At 24.6% G+C, this 23,073-nt stretch overlaps 1 protein-coding gene across 1 annotated transcript in view; it reads left to right on the forward strand.

Moving 5' to 3' along the window:
• hh (hedgehog signaling protein) overlaps window positions 1-23,073 on the forward strand; it is a 50,159-nt gene that overhangs the window by 15,521 nt on the left and 11,565 nt on the right. Inside the window, exon 2 of the mRNA XM_075311524.1 lies at window positions 18,484-18,736. Within this exon, the coding sequence (XP_075167639.1) occupies window positions 18,484-18,736 (253 nt within the window). The remainder of the gene's footprint in view (window positions 1-18,483; window positions 18,737-23,073) is intronic.

Here is a 23,073-nt window from a genome sequence, read left to right on the forward strand (position 1 = left end):
ATTTTTTATATAATTAAATTAATTGAATATAAATTCTTTTAATTGAATTAAAAAATGTTATCAACTAATAGTAACAAAAAAAAATCAACTACCCTACATCATTTTTTTTTTTCAACTTAGTTAAATTCACTTTAAATTAAATAAATTTAATGTAATTTATTTTAATTGAATTAAAAAATATCGAATAATAAAAAATGTGTAACAAAAAATTTATATAATTGAACTTAAATTAACATAAATTAATTTCAATTAAATAATAAATTTCTCATAAAAAAATACCAAAAAAATCCCATGAATGATTTTTTTATATATTTAACTTAATTAAAAATATGTTATCAACAAATAGTAACAACAAAAATCCAAATACCCTACAGCATTTTTTTTTATTTTTTTAACTCAGTTAAATTAATTTAATATAATATATTTTAATTGAATTAAATAAAAATTTATCGATTAATAAAAAATAAAATCCCTGATAATTAATTTATATAATTGAATTTAAATTAACTTAAATTAATTTAATATCATATATTTTAATTCAATTAAATAACAATTTATTAAAAAATAATAACAAATAAAATCTCATGAGAAATATTGATTTTTTTATATAATTGAACTTAATTTACCTAATTAAATTAATTGAATATAATTTCTTTTGATTGAATGAATTTAATTGAAAAAAAAAGTTGTCAACAAATGGTTTAAAAAAAAATACCCTGAGAAATTTTTAATATTTTATAGAATTTTTAATTTTACTTTAATTTTATATCAATAAAATATTTTTGTTATTAGGCTTTTTCAATTCACCATTGGTTTAAAATAAATATTTCATTCCCTTCTATATGAAATCCCAAATGAGGGGTTAGATTTCAGGGCGTATCAAGAAAGCTCATTTAATTCAATTAATTTCTTCGAAATCATAACGTATAAAAAACTCCCCAGCATATGATTTAGACCCATACGAGAGAAACAAAATCATGTTAACCAAATTGATTTTGTTCAGGCTAAATTATATTTATCACCACAAATTATTTGGTGTTGCAAAGACAACAGCAATTCATAAATCATGGGGCAGGAAGACCATTATATGGCCAAGGTGAAAAAAAAAACAAACGCATCTCTAAATCAGAAGTTAGAGCGTCGAAAGAATTTTGAATTCGTATTCCAGCTTATTTTTTTTTTGGGTAAGATAAGAAACTTAAGCCAGAAGATGTATGATACAAAGTCAACTGACAGATGATGTCTATAAACAGAGTATAAAAAAAAAGGATTGTGGCGAGGAATGAATGGATGGATGCTAGTGACTGGCCATATACAATTATTGTCTGATTTTTGTTTAGTTTTTTTTTTTTTTGACGGTAAAGGATTCACAGGCTTCCCTTTCTCAGTGTGTTTATAATTAATAATAATCTGCCACAACAATAGAAGGCAAAAGCGCCAACAAGCGTCAAAATATTCTCTTTTTTTTTCATTTTTGATATCTGATTTGTATGGTAAGTGGTGTTGGACCCATTAACCAAAAAAAAAAACAAGACTCCAGGCAAATGATTAACATCACCGTGCCATGTGTATGTATGTCCATGGATCTTTGGTGAGCTCGCAAAGAGATCCGTCAACACAAAAAGTCACACGGATTCTGAAAAAAGAACATCAGACCTGCTGCAAAAAACAAAAAAAAAACTAAATGTAAGCAGCATCATGATATCAAAAATACTACAGCAAGCGACAGTGGCATCAGCAGGAACCAAATAGGATTAAATGTTACCTCAAAAGAGAAAAATGACAACATGCAATCTAAAGCCGATAATACTTTGGTACTTCTTTACAAAAAAAAAAAAACAACACATTAACCATCACAAAAAAAAATGGGGAGGCTGGGAGAATATAGAGGAGATAGAATTGGGGTAATGTTTAAAGGTAGAACATGACTGAAGACTTTGAGCTTTATATAAAAATGTCGTATACCTTTAATCTTTGCACATCAAACAATTGCAATTCTTTAGAAATATCTGTAAGGCTATTTATGTCAAACGACAACGATTCTTATTAATAATGAAAGGAGAAGCAAACAAATAAAAGCATGGAAGAACCAAAGTAAAATATATATTTTTTTTAAATTGAGAAAAAAATATTACTGCAAATATGGATTTGCTTAGAAAAAAAAAAAAAACAATACAATAATGAATGAATTTTATATTAATATATACAAAATTAAAAAAAATTAAATTTTAAATCAAAAATGTTTTATGGCACCTTTTTTGTTTGAGAATTAAAAAATTATTTAATATTTTTAAAATACTATGTTTTACAATTTCTTTAAATATCAAATTTGAATTATTTAATTTATTTTTTATTTATTTTTATTTTTTATTTTATTATTTTTCATTTTATTTAAATAATAAATTTAAAATAAATTAAATAAAATTCAAATTTGATATACAAAATTTTTAAAACATAAACCTATAATATTTTAAAAATATTAAATTTGTTTAATTCTTAAGTTTTTAGTAACAAAAGTGAACTTTCTTTTCGCCAAAATTAAGACATTGCATCCTAATAAAAAACTTCTTACGAATTTAAAACTAAAAATGGTACAATCTCCCCTTTGTTGCAAATTCAATTAGGATTAATTTTATTTTTGAAATAATGTCAATTTTATGGGAAAGATCATTTACAATTTCTTTAAATATCAAATATGAAATTTATTTAATTTATTTGAATTTTATTATTTTTCATTTTATTCAAATAATAAAAATAAATTAAATAAAATTCAAATTTGATATATACAATTTTTAAAACATAAACCTATAATATTTTAAAAATATTATTTTTTTTTTAATTTTTAAGTTTTTAGTAACAAAAGTGAACTTTCTTTTCGCCAAAATTAAGACATTGCATCCTTATAAAAAAAACTTCTTGCGAATTAAAAATTAAAAATGGTACAATCTCCACTTTTGTTGCAAATTCAATTAGGATTAATTTTATTTTTGAAATAATGCCAATTTTATGGGAAAGATCATTGCCTGCCGTCATCGGTCAGTTTGATAGATTCAATTAAAAAATTACTTTTGTTTAGAAATCGATTTTTTTTTTGCTCTCGCTCAAGTGATTTGTTTGGTATTTTGTGTTTATACCATCCCAGCTTCCCGTGAAGCAAAATTGAATTTGAAAATCAACAAATGATCTTTAAAACAAATAAACATATACTAATAAGATTTTTTTCTTCCATTTATTGAATTGTCAACTGTCGAAGAACCGCTTTAATTTCCTATATGATTTTATAAACAAATACAAGAAAAAGAAGGAAATATGAATCATGATTTTTTTTTCAATTATAATGAATAGACTTTACACTGGGATACAAATCAATAAACTAAAAAAAATAATAATTGAAACCTAGAGCGGACTTACAACAAATCGATTTGAAGAATAAAAAAAATATATATTTCTTCTATTGCTCTTTAATTATTACCTTACCTTATAGTTGCTTAAATAAAATGCAAGAATTTATCTCTAATTAAAATATTAAATCAATTGGAAAAAAATAATATTTTTAGACACGCGAAAAAAATAAAATTTATTGGTAGAGATAAATTAATAATTTAGATCAAATTTAAAATATTTAAAATATAAACAAATCTATTTAAAATAAATAACAAATCTATTTGAAGAATTAACAAGAAATATTTTTTATTACTCGAGAATTTATCTCTAAATAAAATATTAAATCAATTGGATAAAAATAATATTTTAGTACACTTTATAAGTTGAAGCTTAGGACACGAGAAAAAAAAATAAAATTTATTTATAAAGATAAATTAATATTTAGATCAAATTTAAACTATTTAAAATATATAACAAATCTATTTAAAGAATTAAAAAAAAATATTTTTTTTATTCTTTATAAGTTGAAGCTTAAGACACGAGAAAAAAAAATAAAATTTATTTATAAATATAAATTTAGATCAAATTTAAAATATTTCATATGTAGTCTTTAATTTTTTTAATATAAAATTAATATAAATAATATTAATATTTTAATAAATAAATAATATTAATATATAATATTAAAATTATAAAATAACATAATTTTTTTAATTTTAATATAAAAAAAAAATATTTTTAGTACTCTTTACAAGTTGAAGCTTAAGACACGTGAAAAAAATAAAATTTATTTATAAAGATAAATTAATAATTTAGATCAAATGTAAAATATTTCATATATTGTCTTTAATTTTTTTACTATAAAATTAATATAAATAATATTAATATTTTAATAAATAAATAATATTAATATATAATATTAAAATTATAAAATAACATAATTTTTTAATTTTAATATCGTTTACATTTTAATAAAATTACTTTAATTTCATCTTTATTTTTTTTTAATATAAAATTAATATAAATAATAAATAAATAATATTAATATATAATATTAAAATTTTAAAATAACATAAATTTTTTAATTTTAATAATCTTTTACATTTTAATAAAATTACTCTAAGTTCATCTTTATTTTTTTAATATAAATAATATTTATATTTTAATAAATAAATAATATTAATATATAATATTAAAATTATAAAATAACATAATTTTTTTAATTTTAACAATCTTTTATATTTTAATAAAATAACTCTAAATTTAGAAATTAATTTAAAATAATAATGATTTTAGATTTTGTTTTTTTTTTAAATAATATTAGCAATTTTTTTTTTAAATTTCCAGATTTTGTTTCTTATAAATGCTTTTTTACTTTGTATAAACACAAAGTAAACACATTTACTTTTAACTCTTGACTTTATAGATTTAAAAAAAAATTGTGTTGAAAATCATAAATTAAATTAATTCAATAAAATAATTTGGATCCCATCTAAGAAGTTTTTACTATAAAACGACAAATAAACATAAAATAATGTGTTAATTTAAATACTTAAAAAAAAACATATTTTAACAAAATTTTTCTGAATTAATATAAATAATAAATAAATAATATTAATATATAATATTAAATTTATAAAATAACATATTTTTTTTTAATTAATAATCTTTTACATTTTAATAAAATTACTCTAATTTCATCATTATTTTTTAATATAAATAATATTTATATTTTAATAAATAAATAATATTAATATATAATATTAAAATTATAAAATAACATATATTTTTTTAATTTTAATAATCTTTTATATATTAATAAAATTTTTCTAAATTTAGAAATTAATTTAAAATAATAATAATTTTAGATTTTTTTTTAATAAAATTAGCAATTTATTTAAATTGCCAGATTTTATTTCTTATAAATGATTTTTTACTTTGTATAAACACAAAGTCAAAACATTTACTTTTAGCTCTTGACTTTATAGATTAAAAAAAAAATTGTGCTGAAAATCATAAATTAAATTAATTCAATAAAATAATTTGGATCCCATCTAAGAAGGTTTTACTATAAAACGACAATTACACATAAAATAATGTGTTAATTTAAATAATTAAAAAAACATACTTTAACAAAATTATTCTGAACACACAAAAAATTTTTTTTCTGATTCAATCACGAAATTAATTTGCATCAATTAATTTAATTTTTAATTGAAATGTTAATTAAATAAATTAAAAAAAAAATAATTTATCGTTAATTAAAAAATTAATTGATAATATTATTTTTTGTGTGATTGATTTTTATTTCAATTAAAAAAATTGTTGAATCAATTACATTTTTAATTGAATATTTTTTTAAAACTCAATTAAGATTTTAATTGGAAAAATTATCGTGAAATTTTTTTCTGTGAATTGAGAAAAAATGCTAAAATAATAATTTAAAAATTCAATTTATAAATAGTTTTTACTTTACAAAATTTTGGATTCTTTCTTTTTTTAATTTTTCAATGTATTAATTTTATTTTTTAATTTAATATTAATTTTTGAATGTATTTTCCGGTTTCTTAAATATAAACACTTTTCTACCTCTTGGCCCAATAAATTCTGGAAAACTTTTTGTTAAGAGGAAGTGTATGATTAATTAAATTAAATAATTTAGATTAAATCTAATATTTTTTTTAATATAAAATGAAAATTTGATAATCGTTTTTTAAATTACAAAAAAATAAAAAAAAAACATTTCAATAAAATTATTCAAAATATTTCAATAAAATTATTCAAAATATTTCAATAAAATTATTCAAAATTTTAAATATAATTCAATTAATAATTAAATTGAAAAATTTTAAATTTTTTAAGATTTTTTTTTTAATTTCCAATTTATTTTAATTTTCATTATTTGTGTCTTAAAATTAAAAATATTTTTTCCATTTTGTAACTTTGTGTTCACTTATCCATTTATTGTTTGTTTGCTCTTGACCCAATAGATTCTGAAAAAAAAACAACATTTGCGGGAAATAAAGTGTATGATTACAATTTGTTGTGATTGTATTATGCTTAATCAGCTGGTGGACTTTGGATTATAAAAGAGATTTTACTGGAAAAAAACCACAAAACCACATTAAAGCAGATTTAGCGCCCTTTATTTATTATATTTTTTTTAACTATATCTAAAAAACAAAATAAAGACACGATTTAAATAACCAAGGACCAAAGTCTAAAATTACATTATACTAAAGCACCTGCACCAATGCTATGCAAACCCCTTATAAATTCGGTGTGTGTCATACATAAATCTCAGTCACAATAAATGGGGTTGATTTTGTGCCACTTTGGAATCAAGTGACATTGTGTCTTGGACAAAACGTTGAACTTGATGAACAGAAATTTTTCGTCAGAGAGCTGCAAAAAAAAAAAAACAACAACACATATCACAGTCATTCAGTCAGTTAATCGATGGTTTGGGTAATCAGATATTTTATATCCTTTAACGAATTTATTAAAGAGTTGGTCTGAACAATCAACGGAAGCGAAAACTTACAAATACGGAAATAATATCCTCCCCCATGCCTTAACATATAATAAAAATTTTTTGGATTTCTTTTTGGGCGCACGCGGATGTTATCGGTTAAGCAGTTTATGTGTCATCATTACCTTAAGATATAATGACAAGTATACACTTGAAGTACTATCACAGACAGCTTGGTTGATGACTGGTTGGTTGGTTGGTGGTGGCATCGAATCAACTCCCCTTGTTATTAATAAATCCTTTTTGTTTTTGAACGATATCTGGGGTGTAAACTGATCACCTTAACTTTTTTGTTTCTGTCTGCGGTTTAATAACAACGACATGAGTATATCTGAAGAGTGGGAGAGAGAGTGTTTTGTGTTTTTTAACACACAACCCAAAAAAACTTGGAAATTTACCTTCCCTTTCAAGTCTTACTGATCACTCGACGACGCACTTAAGTAACGATTTCTTTTCTTATTGCCGGCATCTCTTCTCTACCCTACCCTGGAACAATGTGTGTGGCATTAGTTGGTGCTAGATAGAAGGTTTCTCGTTATTATACTAAACCATTATAGGCTAGCAATGTTAATAGCACGAGCACAAGTGCCTCACAAACTACCCATTACAAGTACCCAATGATTTCCTGCATTACACTTGTGCGAACACAGTGTTTTACAACACCCTGGCAGAAGGTGAATAATGGGTGACGCTAAACGTTTTTAACAGAAAACGGAAAAAAGATGATGGGGGCCATAAAGGCCAGCAAGCCAGCCAGCTAGCTAGTCAACTAACCATTTCAGCTAAGCTATTTGTTGTACTGTTTTGTGGCAAAAAACCACTTGAAGTGTGCTTGGTTTTCCTTCCTAGGGTACTTATGTTGGCTGATGATTTGTATGTGTCATTTGTTAAAAACAAACAATAACATTTCTTTACAACTTGTACAATGGGGAATCATAAAATTACAAGGATTTCAATTAAATAGAAACAAAAAAGAAGTTGGATAAAATTTTCGAAATAAATATAATTTTAATGTTTTGAATGTTTTTTTTTTTGTTTTTATTAAAATTTCTGTAAAAAAAGAAAACAATATTAGAAGCTATACTTTAATATTTATTTTGATGCAAATTAATAGAAATTCATTTTAATTCATTTTAATTTCAAATAAAATGAATAAACATTTATTTTAATTACAAAATAAAATTTTTTGATAGGCTTTTTATGAAAAAGTTTGAATTTTTGTTTTATAAAAATTTTAATTAAAGAAATTATTTTGAATATTAAATATATTTTTAAAACATTTTTAATAGGATTTCTTTTTAATATATTTTAATTTATTTATAAGTTTTTTTTTAATAAAAATTATTAGCTATTATCCGCCTAATAAAAATTTTAATTTTTATTTTTTTATATTAATTTCAAAATAAATAAAATTAATAGAAATTCGTTTTAATTATAAAATTTTGGGCTAAACAATTTTTTAAGATTTTTTTGTATGAAAAAATCTGAAATATTTCTTTTATTTAAAATGTTAATAAAATAAATTATTTTTAGCATTAAAAATAATTTTAAACCCTCTTTTGTAGAATTCCTTTTTAATATATTTTAATTTATTTTTTAATAAACATTTTAATTAATTAAATAAATTATTTACAAAAATTAAAATATTAAAAAAATTGCAGGATTCCTTTTTAATATATTTTAATTTTTTTATAAGTTTTCTAATAAAAATTTTAATTAGTTAAATAAATTATTTTCAAAAATTAAAATTTTTTTAAAACCAATTTTCTAAGATTCCATTTTAATATATTTTAATTTCTTTATGGGGTTTTTAATAAAAAAGTCAATTAACGAAATAATTTTTTTTTTAATAAAATTGAAAAAAAAAAATGGTTTAAAACACCGCTATTAAGTATACTAACCCTACACAGGAAAAAAATATTGCCTATATTTGTTTCAATTAAAATTTGAATTGCATTTTAAAAATTATACAATTACAAATTTAATTGAATCAATAAAGTTTTAATTAAAACAAAAATCTATTACAAACATAATTATATCAATTATTTATTTTATTTCTCATTAAAAATTTAATTGAGTCAACAAAGTTTTAATTGAAGCAAAAATCTATTTCAAACATAATTATATCAATTATTTTTTATTTTATTTTTAAAAAATAATTTCGTTATGTTTAAGTGAATTTTTCAATATAAAATATTGACATTTTCGTTTCGTTTTTTATTCTTTAAATGTAAAAATATAGGTCACTTCAAAATTTTAATTTATTTTTTGTTTTTTTTTTTAATCCTACACAGACAAAATATTGCCTACACTTTTTTCAATTAAAATTGGAATGGCATTTTGAAAATTCTCCAATTAAATTGATTCAACAAGGGTTTTGATTAAAACAAAAATCACAAACATAATTATATCAATTAAATGTTTTATTGTATTTTTAAAAAATTTTTTAGTGATTGAAAACGAAAATTATTTTGTGCGTTTGTTCCTTGACATTTTTTTAAGTTTTGTATTTATATTTTTTTCTCTAAATGTAAAAATATAGGTCACTTAAAAATTTTATTTATTTTTTTATTTTTACTTAAGCCAATCCTCCACAGAAAAAATATTACCTACACTTTTTTCAATTAAAATTTGAATTGCATTTTAAAAATTCTCCAATTAAAAATTTTATTGATTCAACAAGGTTTTTAATTAAAACAAAAAACAATCAAACCAAATTAATTAAATTAATTTTTTTATTTTATTTTTATAAACTAATTTCGTAATTGAAAACGAAAATTATTTTTTTACTTTGTAAGTGAATCTTCCAATATAAAATATTGACATTTCTTTTTTGTTTGTTTTTTTAGTTTTTTATTCTGTAAATGCAAAAATATAGGTCCCTTTAAAATTTTATTTGTTGCCTTAAATCTATGTCTACAGTTAACCTTGTTCCTCCTCTCTCTACAAATTGTTTTAAAATATCGTTTATTTTTTTTATCAAATAGCTCATTCACACTTCCTTCCTTTTTGCAGAGTTTTGCCCCTGTAAAAATATTTCATTTTTCATCCTTATGATGTATACAGCCAGCCATATATCATATTTGCGTTTTTTTTGTGTTTTGTTTTGTAATTCAATGTTACATTCCTTACGGGCAAGATGTTTAAACTGTTAATGATGATGACCATAATAACTGGCAGTCAAAGTCTCCCCCCCCCATCCATAGCATTTATGTCAAAGTCAGACATCGAGATTTAGTCAATATGCTTGTAGTTATCTTAGGCTCCCTTTGATTCTCACTTCACTCAAACCCCTCTCGAGACCAAGTCATAATGAATGCCTATAAAAATTAAAATTATAATAGCCCCTAATAAATGGCCACACATTTATATGTTTGTATATTCTTGGTCTGAGATAAACAAATAAAAAAAGCCAAACACAAACACAGTATGTTGAAGTATTAAACTCTAGTATTACTCATTCAAATATGCGTAAAAGATTGTTGCTAATGTCATGGATCATTAAGAGGTCCATTCCATACATGGCCTAATGCCAAACAGTAAAAAAATTTCAACAATTTAGCAAAGGCGAAAACAACACCACTACGCAGGAGAAAAAAAATGTTCAATTTTCAATATCAACCATGCCATCTTAAGATGGATCAAGTAATGACAAGTAAATCTAGTTTCCGCTATATACGCCATGACCAATTAATGGTCGTTAAATAAAGCTAAGAGATTAACACAAAACGAAAAAAACAATTTTTTGGGGAATTATATAAAGTGTAAAAAGGTGATAGAGGAGACGCAATGGACTTATTGATTGTGGTTTAGAAAATATTAAAAAATAATGAATAGATTGAAAATTAAAAAAAATAATAATAATTAAAAATTGAATATTAATAAATTACAAGATAATTCTATAATTAATTATATATAATTAATTATATAATAGAAAAAAAATGGGGAATTATATAAAGTGTAAAAAAGGTGACAGAGTAGATGCAATGGACTTATTGATTGTGGTTTAGAAAATATTAAAAAATAATGAATAGATTGAAAATAAAAAAATTAAATAAAAATTTTGAAATTTAATATTAATAAATTACAAGATAATTCTATAATTAATTATATATAATAGAAAAAAATTGGGGAATTATATAAAGTGTAAAAAAGGTGATAGAGGAGATGCAATGGACTTATTGATTGTGGTTTAGAAAATATTAAAAAATAATGAATAGATTGAAAATAAAAAAATTAAATAAAAATTTTGAAATTTAATATTAATAAATTACAAGATAATTCTATAATTAATTATATATAATTAATTATATAATAGAAAAAAAAATTGGGGAATTATATATAAAGTGTAAAAAAGGTGAAAGAGGAGATGCAATGGACTTACTGATTGTGGTTTAGAAAATATTAAAAAATAATGAATAGATTGAAAATAAAAAAATTAAATAAAAATTTTTAAATTTAATATTAATAAATTACAAGATAATTATATAATTAATTATATATAATATTTTAATTTATTTATTGTTTTAATTTTTGATAATAATTATTCGAATTTATGGAAATATAATTGAAAAGAAAAATTGATTTTAAATTCATGTACACAAAAAAATAATATTTTTTTACATGCAAAGAAAACAAAAAATTTGTTTTAATTGTATTATAACTTAATTAATTTAGATATGAGTTTAATGTTATATATAGCGATAATTTAATATAATAAACAAATATATCAATTCATTTAATTTGAAAAGTTTTAGGATTTAGGTTTTACGCTATATTTTATAGCGTTAATTATATTATAACTTAATTAATTTAAATATGAGTTTAATGTTCGTATATTCGATTATTTAGCGATAATTTCATAAAATAAACAAATATATATATTCATTTTATTTGAAAAGTTTAAGGATTTAGGTTGTACGCTATAAAATCCTTAAACTTTTAAAATTAAATGAATTGATATATTTGTTTATTATATTAAATTGCATCAATTCTATTCCTCAAAATTCTGGTTTTGTTTACAAAAAAAAATCAATTTATATATTTGTTTTACCTTGTTACAAAAATCCTGTTTTAAATCTCCTGTCCTCAGTATTTATATATAGTATTTGCCAAACATTTAAGGTGTCAGATTTATAGCCTCAAATTGCATTAATTCCATTCCTCAAAATTCTGTTTTAGATTACAAACACAAAAAAAAAAATAATTTGTTTGACCTTGTTACAAAATGTCTGCTTTAAATCTCCTGTCCTCCTGTGTTTATACATATTTGCAAAACAAAAGACTTAAGTAACAAACATAACAAACTTGATACGCTTATTTACAATGATTGTTTTGGTAAAAATCTTTTCATAAACTCTAAAACTATAAATAATTTTGTAATGGATTTTAAAGCGAATATGTTTTTGTTTACTATTTGCCTACATATATATATCACACCACCGATAAATTGCAATTATGTTGACTGTGTGACAAATGCATATTGTGCCAAGGGAAAATGTTAAGAAATTCAAATACATACACAAAAATATCACTATACCACAATAAAACCAAAATGAAAACCACACGGTTCTTACTATTGCACAGAGCTAGTGTTTATGGCTTCTTGTGTATACTTGGTTGTCTAGTAGGGCTCTTTAGCAAATTGATTTTTACGGTTTTATATAGACAAAACTACTTTAGCCAGGCCAGGCAAGAAATAAGGACGAATGTTTGCACACATTCTATTGCTATTATCCAGCTTGTGTATGATTGAATGGCATGGGGTTTACCAAGGCCGTTAATAATTGATTTTGTGGTTGAAAATTGCGCTTCTGTCCACTTTGTATTTTTGGGTTAAGAATTTCCAAGAATTTTTGAAGAAAAAACTGGTTCTCTAAAACCAAAAAACAAAAATCTTAAAAATTCTTATTTAAGAAATTTTTCTTTTTAGCCATAAAAATGATTTCGATTTTTCCTTTAGATTTTTTTCTTTCGTCTTATAAGTAGACTTTATATCAATATTTATTCATGACATTCTAGGCAAATAGCGGCTTGATCTAAACAAAATGAAGTAAATCAATCATTATATCTCGGCCTGTCTTAGACACACTAAATACTCGTTTTTTTTTTTCTTTAAGAAAATATTTGCCATTTGCCTTTGGAAATTCCTTTCTCTTCCAAAATAGTCCCGCATCAGGACCATCGAGTAAAATTGATTTTCAAATATACCCACCAAATTTTCCGTATATCTATGAAATGTTATTTTACCAATTTAAACAAGACGAAAAAAAAAACGAAAACCTTTTAATACTATTTAAATAAACAGCAACAATTTAGAAATGGGTAAAATTGTAACCAAAAGGCTGAATAGATGGACGAAAAGCAAACAAGTGTTTAACCATATGATCGAAGGGGAGAGTGAGTGAGTGAGTTCCGTCAGCCCGTTCTTTGCATCTCTAAGGAGTTTTTGTTTTATATCAATATTTACATAAATACATTCCCTAAACAATGTTCAAATGAAATGAGCATTCATTTTCATCAGACATGGTAGGGACATCAGTATATGGTTGTCTTCGTCATCATCATCGTCATTACTGTGTGCTTGTTTGAGCCTCATCAAAAGCAAGGAGTAGACGAAATAAACAAGGATTTGTTTTTTCATTTACTTTGGGTTTTTGGTTTGTTTTGTTTTCCTTTAACCTTTTTTTGTTTGTATGCGCGCGAGTATATTTGCTTTCCTTTGGCTCGTAACGGCGCAACAGGTTCAAAGGTTGCATTTGCCGAAGTTTGTTGCTTAAGTCTTTTGTTTATCATATGTCTGATAACCGAAATGTTTGTAATCAATTATAAAAATGTTACCAACAAATATCATAAAATATAAAACCATGTGAAAACAAAAAAAAAATAATTTCTCTTTTTATAGTTTATAAAAAAAAAATATATTTTAGTTTCAAATTTAAAATTATTAAAAAGTTTTACTATCCCTGTTTAGGGGTTTATTCCGATATATATAGATCTCAGAAGATCTCAATTACAAAATGTTACCAACAAATATCAAAAAAATATAAATCCATGTGAAAATCAATAAATTTTAATTTCTCCTTTTATATTTTATAAAAAAAAATATTTTATATTCAAATTTAAAATTATTAAAAAGTCTTACTAACCCTGTTTAGGGATTTATTCCGATATATATATAGATCTCAGAAGATCTTAATTACAAAATATTACCAACAAATATCAAAAAATTTAAATCCATGTAAAAATAATTAATTTTTAATTCTCCTTTTATAGTTTATAAAAATAAAAAAATTTATTGCCATTTTTTTTTAATTTTTTAAAATTATGTAAAAGTCGTACTAACCATTTTTTGGAATTTATTCTGCTATATAGATGTCGGTTAGAAAGTTAATATCGCATACTAAAATAATTATTAAATTTTAACAAATAAATTTTAATATCTCCTTTATACATAATATTTCATGTCTACTTTTTTTTAATTATTTTAAAAGTCTTACAAACCATGTTAAAGAAATTATTCTGATATATAACAGAATATAGTTAATATCACTTACTAAAATATTTTTTAAGTTACCTCAACCGCAGTAAAATAAAATCAGTGTAATTTTACATATTATTTTAATTTATTATTTTAATAATAAATAAAAAAATTGGCGGCAGGTACAAAAGATTGAAACCGTCGATCATTTGGCCTTGTTATATTTTAAAATATTAAAATTTTAATTATATTAATTTCAAAATGTTTTTTGTTTATTATTAATTTTTTTTTATATTTTATTAAAACCCGATATTACTATTATTAAAATTTTTTAATATATTTATTTTAATTTTTTTAAAGCATATACAATAATAATATTTAAAAAAAATATTTGTCCTACAATTATTTCAAAAAAAAAAAAATGATTGAAACCGTCGCAAAAGATTGCAACCGTCGCTAATTTGGCCTTGTTATATTTGAATTGTATTGATAGTTTAATTGAAATTACATTGATTTTAAAATTTTTTATATATTTTATTATTTTTTTAAGTTTTTATTATTTTTTTATTTTTTATTAAAAAAACGATATTATTATTGTTATTTTTTTTTAAATATATTTCATTTTAATTTTTTAAAGAATATACAATAATAAAATTAAAAAAAAAATAATTGCCCTACAATTATTTCAAATACATTGCAATCTACCAATGGCGGCGGGCACAAAAGATTGAAACCGTCGCTAATTTGGCCTTGTTATATTTTAAAATATTAAAATTGAAATTAAATTAATTTTAAAATTTTTTTATTTATTATTAAAAAACCGATATTATTTTTATTTAAATTTTTTAATATATTTTGTTTTAATTTTTTAAAGAATATACAATAATAATATTTAAAAAAATAAATGTCCTACAAATATTTCAAATACATTGAAATCTATCAATGGCGGCGGGTACAAAACATTGAAACCGTCGCTCATTTGCCCTTGTTATATTTTAAAATATTAAAATTGAAATTAAATTAATTTTAAAATTTTTTTATTTTTTATTAATTTTTTTATGTTTTATAAAAAACGGATATTATTATTATTATTATTTATTATTATTATTATTATTATTATTATTATTATTATTATTATTATTATTATTATTATTATTATTATTATTATTATTATTATTATTATTATTATTATTATTATTATTATTATTATTATTATTATTATTATTATTATTATTATTATTATTATTATTATTATTATTATTATTATTATTATTATTATTATTATTATTATTATTATTATTATTATTATTATTATTATTATTATTATTATTATTATTATTATTATTATTATTATTATTATTATTATTATTATTATTATTATTATTATTATTATTATTATTATTATTATTATTATTTTGATTTTTTTATTATATTTCATTTTAATTTTTTAAAGAATATACAATAATAATATTATTAAAAAAATAATTGTCCTACAATTATTTAAAAAAAAAAGGATTGAAACCGTCGCTAATTTGCCTTGTTCTATTTTAAAATATTAAAATTGAAATTAGATTAATTTTAATTTTTTTTTTTAATTTTCATTAAAAAAACTCATATTATTATAATTATTTTGAATTTGTTTAATATATTTCATTTTAATTTTTTAAAGAATATACAATGATAATATTATTAAAAGAAAAAAATAATTGTCCTACAATTATTCCCAATACCTTAAAATTTTTGCTTCTGATTACCATCCATTTGCCAACAAATGTATTTTGTATTTTTTTTTTCAAAAAAATACCACCTTTATATACTCATCATTATCATTGTTATAGTGGAGTCTTAACAATGTTAACAACATTAAGAGTTAACGCTTGAATGGCTGGCCAAAGAGTAAACACATTATTTTGTATTTAGCATCTTTGGTGGCGGTAAGGCGGTGAATGAAATGAGTTAAATACTTTTTTTTAGGAGTGCTATTTTCATTATTAAATCTTTACTCAGTGTATGCCTTACTACTAAGTACTTGGGAGTACATATTTGATCAACACCATCAACAAAAATCTTCTATTTATTTTACGCACCCGTCGGCATTTAGTCCTCATCTTCATTACAAACAAAAAAAAAATAATAACAAGGCTCCATAACACTCCAACCATAACTTAAGCTGCTGTTACAGCATCTCATTTGCTTGATTTAGGGTTTTTTTTCTGTCTGTTTGTGAGGACCTAAGAAATGCAATGAAATGAAAGAGGTAACTTTGTTTAAATATTTACTCAGTAATCAAGTCAAAGAAAAGCCTCGGTCTTAATCTTATCCCCTCTGCTTAGTGTTCATCATCTATAGATCAATCGTTGGTCAGCATCATTGTGTTAACACGCTTAAATGCATAATTTCAAAAGTACATTTTAACACTTTTTTTCACAATCCTTTTACTCTGCCCATCTGTGTTGTGGTGTGATTCTTTGATGGTGGGCTAAGGTAAGAGAGTTGTATGATGATTTTTTGTTTTAATGAAATGATTAAATGATGATTCTTCATCATTTCAGTTAATGGGCATTATGGAAATTATATTTATTTTATGCGGTTAAGAGCATCAGGATTTCCATAACTCATTGAAGATTGTTAAAGAAGTGCCTATGCCAACTAAAATGTTTGTTCTTTTAGTAGGCTTGAATGGCTTTTGGACCCTTTAAGCCTTTTAATAAAGTCAACATTAAGGAATAAAGAGAATATGGCAAATACATAAAGACTTATATTCAGTAGTTGTGATGTCCATCAATTGTCGATTGAAGGCAATATTTCATAGAGATTAACTAAGGGCCTCCCCTTATCCTCCCAAAAGAGGGATAACAGATTAATTTTATGAATGTCACAAAATCCCTATAATTTAAACTAAACTAAACATGGGAATTTTTATAAAAAAAGGAAATGCGATAACACACGCAGAGAAGGAATATGATCACCTCAAATATGTTTCAAGAGCAAAATGTTATTTTTGTATGGTGACCATGCAACATGTTTGTCACTAAAAAGTTATTTTCTCGTCAAAAATAACCTGCTTGTCGAAATCAGATACATGATTTCCGAGAAAATAACATGGTTGCGAAAGCCATGTTACATGGTCACCACCCAAAAATAACAATGTGCTCTTAAAACATGTTTGAGGTGATCATATTCCTTTTCTGGGCGTAGTTCTGGAAGAAATATTTGAAGAATTCGGGGATAATAAATAAATTCGAATCTTTTAGATGCACACACGCAGAGAAGGAATATGATCACCTCAACCATGTTTCATTTTCTCGCCAAACTTAAAATGCTTTTACATAATTTCCTAGAAAATAACATGGTTGCTATAAAAATGTTACATGGTCACCGTCCAAAAATAACATTTTGCTCTTGAAACAGGTTTGAGGTGATCATATTCCTTCTCTGCAAATTATTAATTGAAAAGAAAAGTTTTTTTCTGTACTTAAATCTGCAAAAAAATATTTTTTTTTATTTCATTATCTGTCTTTTGTTTTTTTTTACAAATTACTTTTCAATAACAACTTCCTATAGTTATTTATAAATTAGTTTATTGTAAAAGAATCTGTAGACCCTTTATTGCTATTCATCGATCACTCAAAATGGTATTCATTCATTTTGTGGCATAATGAATGAGTGAATGAATTTTCTCTTGGAGGTCGTTGTTACCACGCCTCGAAAAAACAGAAACCAAAAACAAAATACCAAACACAAGCGAATGAACACTGACACTCACACACAGACCTACTTACTCCAGAGGCATCAATGTCTATAAATATATATATATATATATATATAACAAAAGAGTAGGGGTGCAGAATGAAGAGTAGTAGTAGTGTAGTAGCATAACAAGTGTGAGGGAGTAGAACAGAAGATATATTTTATTTAAGCCCTACGCACTCTTACACATTATGGATAAGGGGTATCTCCATTTAAAGGCAATAACTAAATAAAAAATGTATTAAAACAAAAAAAGTATTTCATAAAGTTATGATAATATTATTGTAATAAAATTATTAATTTTTCTTTGTATTTTTGTGTGTTTGTTATTTTTTAGCGCTGTAAAGAAAAACTCAACAGCTTAGCCATATCGGTTATGAATCAATGGCCTGGTGTACGCCTGCGTGTTACCGAAAGTTGGGATGAGGAATATTTACACGATGTCAATTCTCTGCATTATGAGGGCCGTGCTGTTGATATCACCACCTCAGATCGTGATCGTAGCAAATATGGCATGTTAGCCCGTTTGGCTGGTTTCGATTGGGTGTATTATGAAACGCGAGCCCATATCCATTGTTCCGTTAAATCTGGTAAGTTAATAAGAAAACAAAGCAAATCTAATTACTAATTCAAAAGGTTATACGCAATCACTAAGATGGTTAAGTGTTAATAATAGAGTGCCAACAAAATCACACATTTCATTCATTTATGGCATGATAGTTCAGCCATTCTTTGGTTCGTCTGTCCTTCCTACTTGCCTTACTTCCTTTCTTTCTCACTGATAATGCGCTTCAATTAGGTACACGCATTGTCAGTTTGTGTTAGTGCCTCTCTGTAGATGTGTAGCTTAGTAACCGTCTTCGTTTCATGATTGTTGGGGTTTTTCTTGGGAATTGACACTAACGAGCATTATTTTGCATGTTTAACGTCAATTACCACAAAACAACTTGTGATTCTTGGTATTTATACGCTAGATTCCTGTGGCTATATCAGGCCAACTACCCATATTGCCTGGACCCTAGCCAATACCCAAAACAACAGACAAGCGTAGGCAATTGGTTGTCTCTAGCTAGCTAGCTGGCTGGCTTACTGGTCAATTGGTTTGGGCGAACTTATCTTTCTTCTTGTCGGCCGGCTGACGTTATTCGGGGGGCTAATGTTTTAAGGCGTAAATTAGATTTGTGTGTCTACCCAAATCAAATCGAATTAGAAATGGTCAAATCTCTTTAAACACGCATTCGCTTAACATGTAGTACTTGCGTCCAGATGAAAATACACAAAAACCCAAAGAGATATCACCAGCAGAGAATGGATGCTTTAGCTTTACCCCACATAGGTAATACCACATCAAACAAGATTCATACAGAAAACAAGAAGAGTACAAGGAGAACCATAAAACAAAGAAAAGAAAATGAAAGACAGACGGACATACAACGAGACAGACAGACATACAGAAGGACGGACGCACATTTGAAAAGATATATTCGGACAGTCATTCAGACAGATGAATGGTTTGTTATATGCTAAAGTTTTCCTCTTTATCTCACACTCGCGCCTTCTGTGTCTCCAATATTTACGAATAAATGTTGCTGAGTCTATATCAAAATGTTGCAACATTGCTTCGATGTGTTGCAGCATAGTTGGGGACACTTGAAGAAACAAATGAATGCCATAGACCTATTAAAAATAAAAGTATAAAAAATAATTTTAAATATTCTGGATAGTTTACCAAAATTTTAAATTTACGATTTTCGTATATGTCTCTTAAAAATTTATTTATTTTTGTATTCTACTTTAAAAAACAAATCTAAACCAATTAATGGAAATTTTCCTCAATATTATTTAAAAAAAAAAACCTGAAAAAATCAACACTAGTTTTGGCCAAATATTTTCTCCAAAAGTCCATTATTCTGAATATTGAGTTCATAAAAAATTGTTTTTGGGAGAAAAATGTGGGACTAATATCTGGAAAGTGTTCTTATTAGCGGCAAACATTTATCCATTTGTGAGTTTGTGCCTTAAGTCTTTTATTTGTTTTCGTATAATAATGTTGAATTCACAAAAAAATTGTTTTTGGGAGAAAAATGTGGGACTGATATTTGGAAAGTGTTCTTATTCGCAGCAAACATTTATCCATTTGTGAGTTTGTGCCTTAAGTCTTTTATTTGTTTTCGTATAATAATGTTGATTTCATAAAAAAAAACTGTTTTTGGGGGAAAAATGTGAGACTGATATTTGGAAAGTGTTCTTATTCGCGACAAACATTTATCCATTTGTGAGTTTGTGCCTTAAGTCTTTCATTTGTTTTCGTATAACAAGTTTGTGTCTTAAGTCTTTTAATTCAGTTTGCATTCTTCTACCATATTTTATGAAAAATTACAAAAAAATACCTTATATCCCACTATAAAAGCCTAAATCGGTTTTAGTAAAAAAAAAAATCCTTTCCAAATACACCATTTGATTGTATTTTCTTTTTGAGTGTATATTTTTCATTGTCTTGTGGCAAGATATCTGTTTGGCCGATGAACGACCGTTTGTATGTTGTTTTGACATGTTTAGGTTTGCGCCTGTCAAATTAAACGAATTGATGATACGACACCCAATGAGTTTCTCATGGCACAGTTGATGGAGAAAAAGCAGGAGCAACAGTCGCCGCAAAACAAAAACCGAAAAAACCAGAAAACTTCAAACCCAAAGAATACGTACGGCACAAATTCCAAAGAAGTTGATCTAAACCACCGCAACATGGTGAGAAGAACTGCAAAGCTATACAAGTGATGGTTAAAAATATCAGCATCTTGTATTTCCTACAATACCAGCTTTAGTTTTAGCTTCTTCTTCAGCTTCAGTAGTTTGTTGCAGTAGTAATAGCTGGTGTGGCACTTAAGCTTGTAGCTTAAGATGCGCTTTCATAGCCACTCATGTAATACATATAACAACGACATCAATGATTCTTGGCGATGATGATGATGATGACTCGACCTGCAACTTCTCAAAATCTTCTCAAGAAACTCATGATGCCAGTACTCATGGCCTGGGCACTAACCAAGATGAACCGAAGATGAAGAAGAAGAAATCTGTGACTGAGAAAACTAAGCAACAACAAAACAAGAAGAAACCCCAAACCGGAATATTTCATAAAAATCCCCCACCACCATCAAGTAACAAGCATTCTTCGGCTTCTCTGGTAGTGTGGACCTTACTAAAAAAAAAGATTCCATACATCCACCATGTTTAAATGTCCGTGTTTGGTATCAAGCATGAAACAAAAACCATTTTACCCATCATGTTTCATTAACTACGATGTATAAAAATACCTGTTTCATACCAATGAAAAAAAAAAACAACAACAACAAAATTTAAAAACGGCTACAAGAATAGCAACAACAAAACAACACTAATAATAATCATCTACTGAGGGCTAGCAATAACAATAACACTAAAACCAACAACAACCATAACCATAATAACACCCGAACACGAGCAACACCAACACCAATACTATCTGCGCTCATCACCATTATTCGATACTTCCATCTCCCCGCCATCATTATAGCCTATCTCGATAGGCTTAGAATCGTTTTCAAGCCAAGCAAAAGATGAGGAAGCCTCAGCGTTTGCAATTTAAACTCACATTGAAAATTAATTTTTCGTACAGACAAAAAGCCTGTTTTAACAAGGCTAAAAACACAATAGCAGCCAGCCAACACCAACAACAAGCCAAGGAAATCGACCACAGAACTTTTGCAAAAGGAAAACAAAAAATCCGCAAAAAAAAAATCAAAATCCACCAATTGCGCCAAGACCAAGATCGTGAGATCCAGCAAAAAAAAAACAAAAACGAGCACTACAAACATAAGTTCATATAGAGGCTGCTGTTTTTTTTTCTTCAGTTTTAAGAAAAGAAGAAAAAACAACTTAACAACAAACTCGTCCAAACAACTCCAGAAATACACACTCATGTACATAAGCTCAATGTCTCACATAAACTCCTCAATAGGAGGAACTTTTCTAAGGAGCCTTGTTTGTACGACTGACGAATATATTGGCAGAGGGGGAGGTAGTATAATTTCTAACCAACAAAATGAGATTTAAATGCCGGTCCAATCTTTGTTTCTCATCCAAAGTAAATGTTTTTGCCAATAGTTTATCAAGAGCACAAGACGAGCCCATACACTTAGGAAAAATCTAAATGAATAGCAAAACCATCAAAGGTACTGATATCAAAAATTAAAAATTTTTAATAGGATTTTCAATCGTAGATGATAACGTGCATTATATTATTAAAGTCATATTTGGTTGAGAGTATATGTGAATCAAGTTTGTTTCCTAAATCTTTTGTTTTATATGTGATATATATTTAATTCTCAGAGATGTGAACATAAAAGAGAGTCATATTATTAGCTGCCTTTTGCAATACAAGCTGTCTGTCCAGTTTGTGTCCTAAGTCTTTTATATCATGTTATATTTTAATTCTCAGAAATGTGAACATAAAAGAGAGTCACATTATAAGCTCTCTTTTGCAATACAAGCTGTGTATCTTGTTTGTGTCCTAAGTCTTTTATATCATGATATATTTTAATTCTCTGAGATCTAAACTTAAAAGAGAGTCACATTATTAGTTCTCTTTAGCAATGCAAGTGGTCTATTTAGTTTGTGTCCTAAGTCTTTTATATCATTCGGTGATATGTATCTTTATTTTTAGTTCTTCAGCCAAATTAAACGGAATTATAGAAAAAACTAAGGAATATTAAAATTTTTGATTAAATTTTTATATATTTTTTAAATTTCTATTATCACATACGTATTTTTTTAGTGTAAATAAAATTCTTTTTGTTTGCATTTGTTTTCTTTCCAAAAAAGAACTCCCAACATTACATACTTTGTAGGCTTTCATGTATGGATTTACGATGACATGAAAATAATT

This window comes from Haematobia irritans, chromosome 1 (assembly GCF_050003625.1).
Source record: "Haematobia irritans isolate KBUSLIRL chromosome 1, ASM5000362v1, whole genome shotgun sequence".
Taxonomy (NCBI): domain Eukaryota; kingdom Metazoa; phylum Arthropoda; class Insecta; order Diptera; family Muscidae; genus Haematobia; species Haematobia irritans.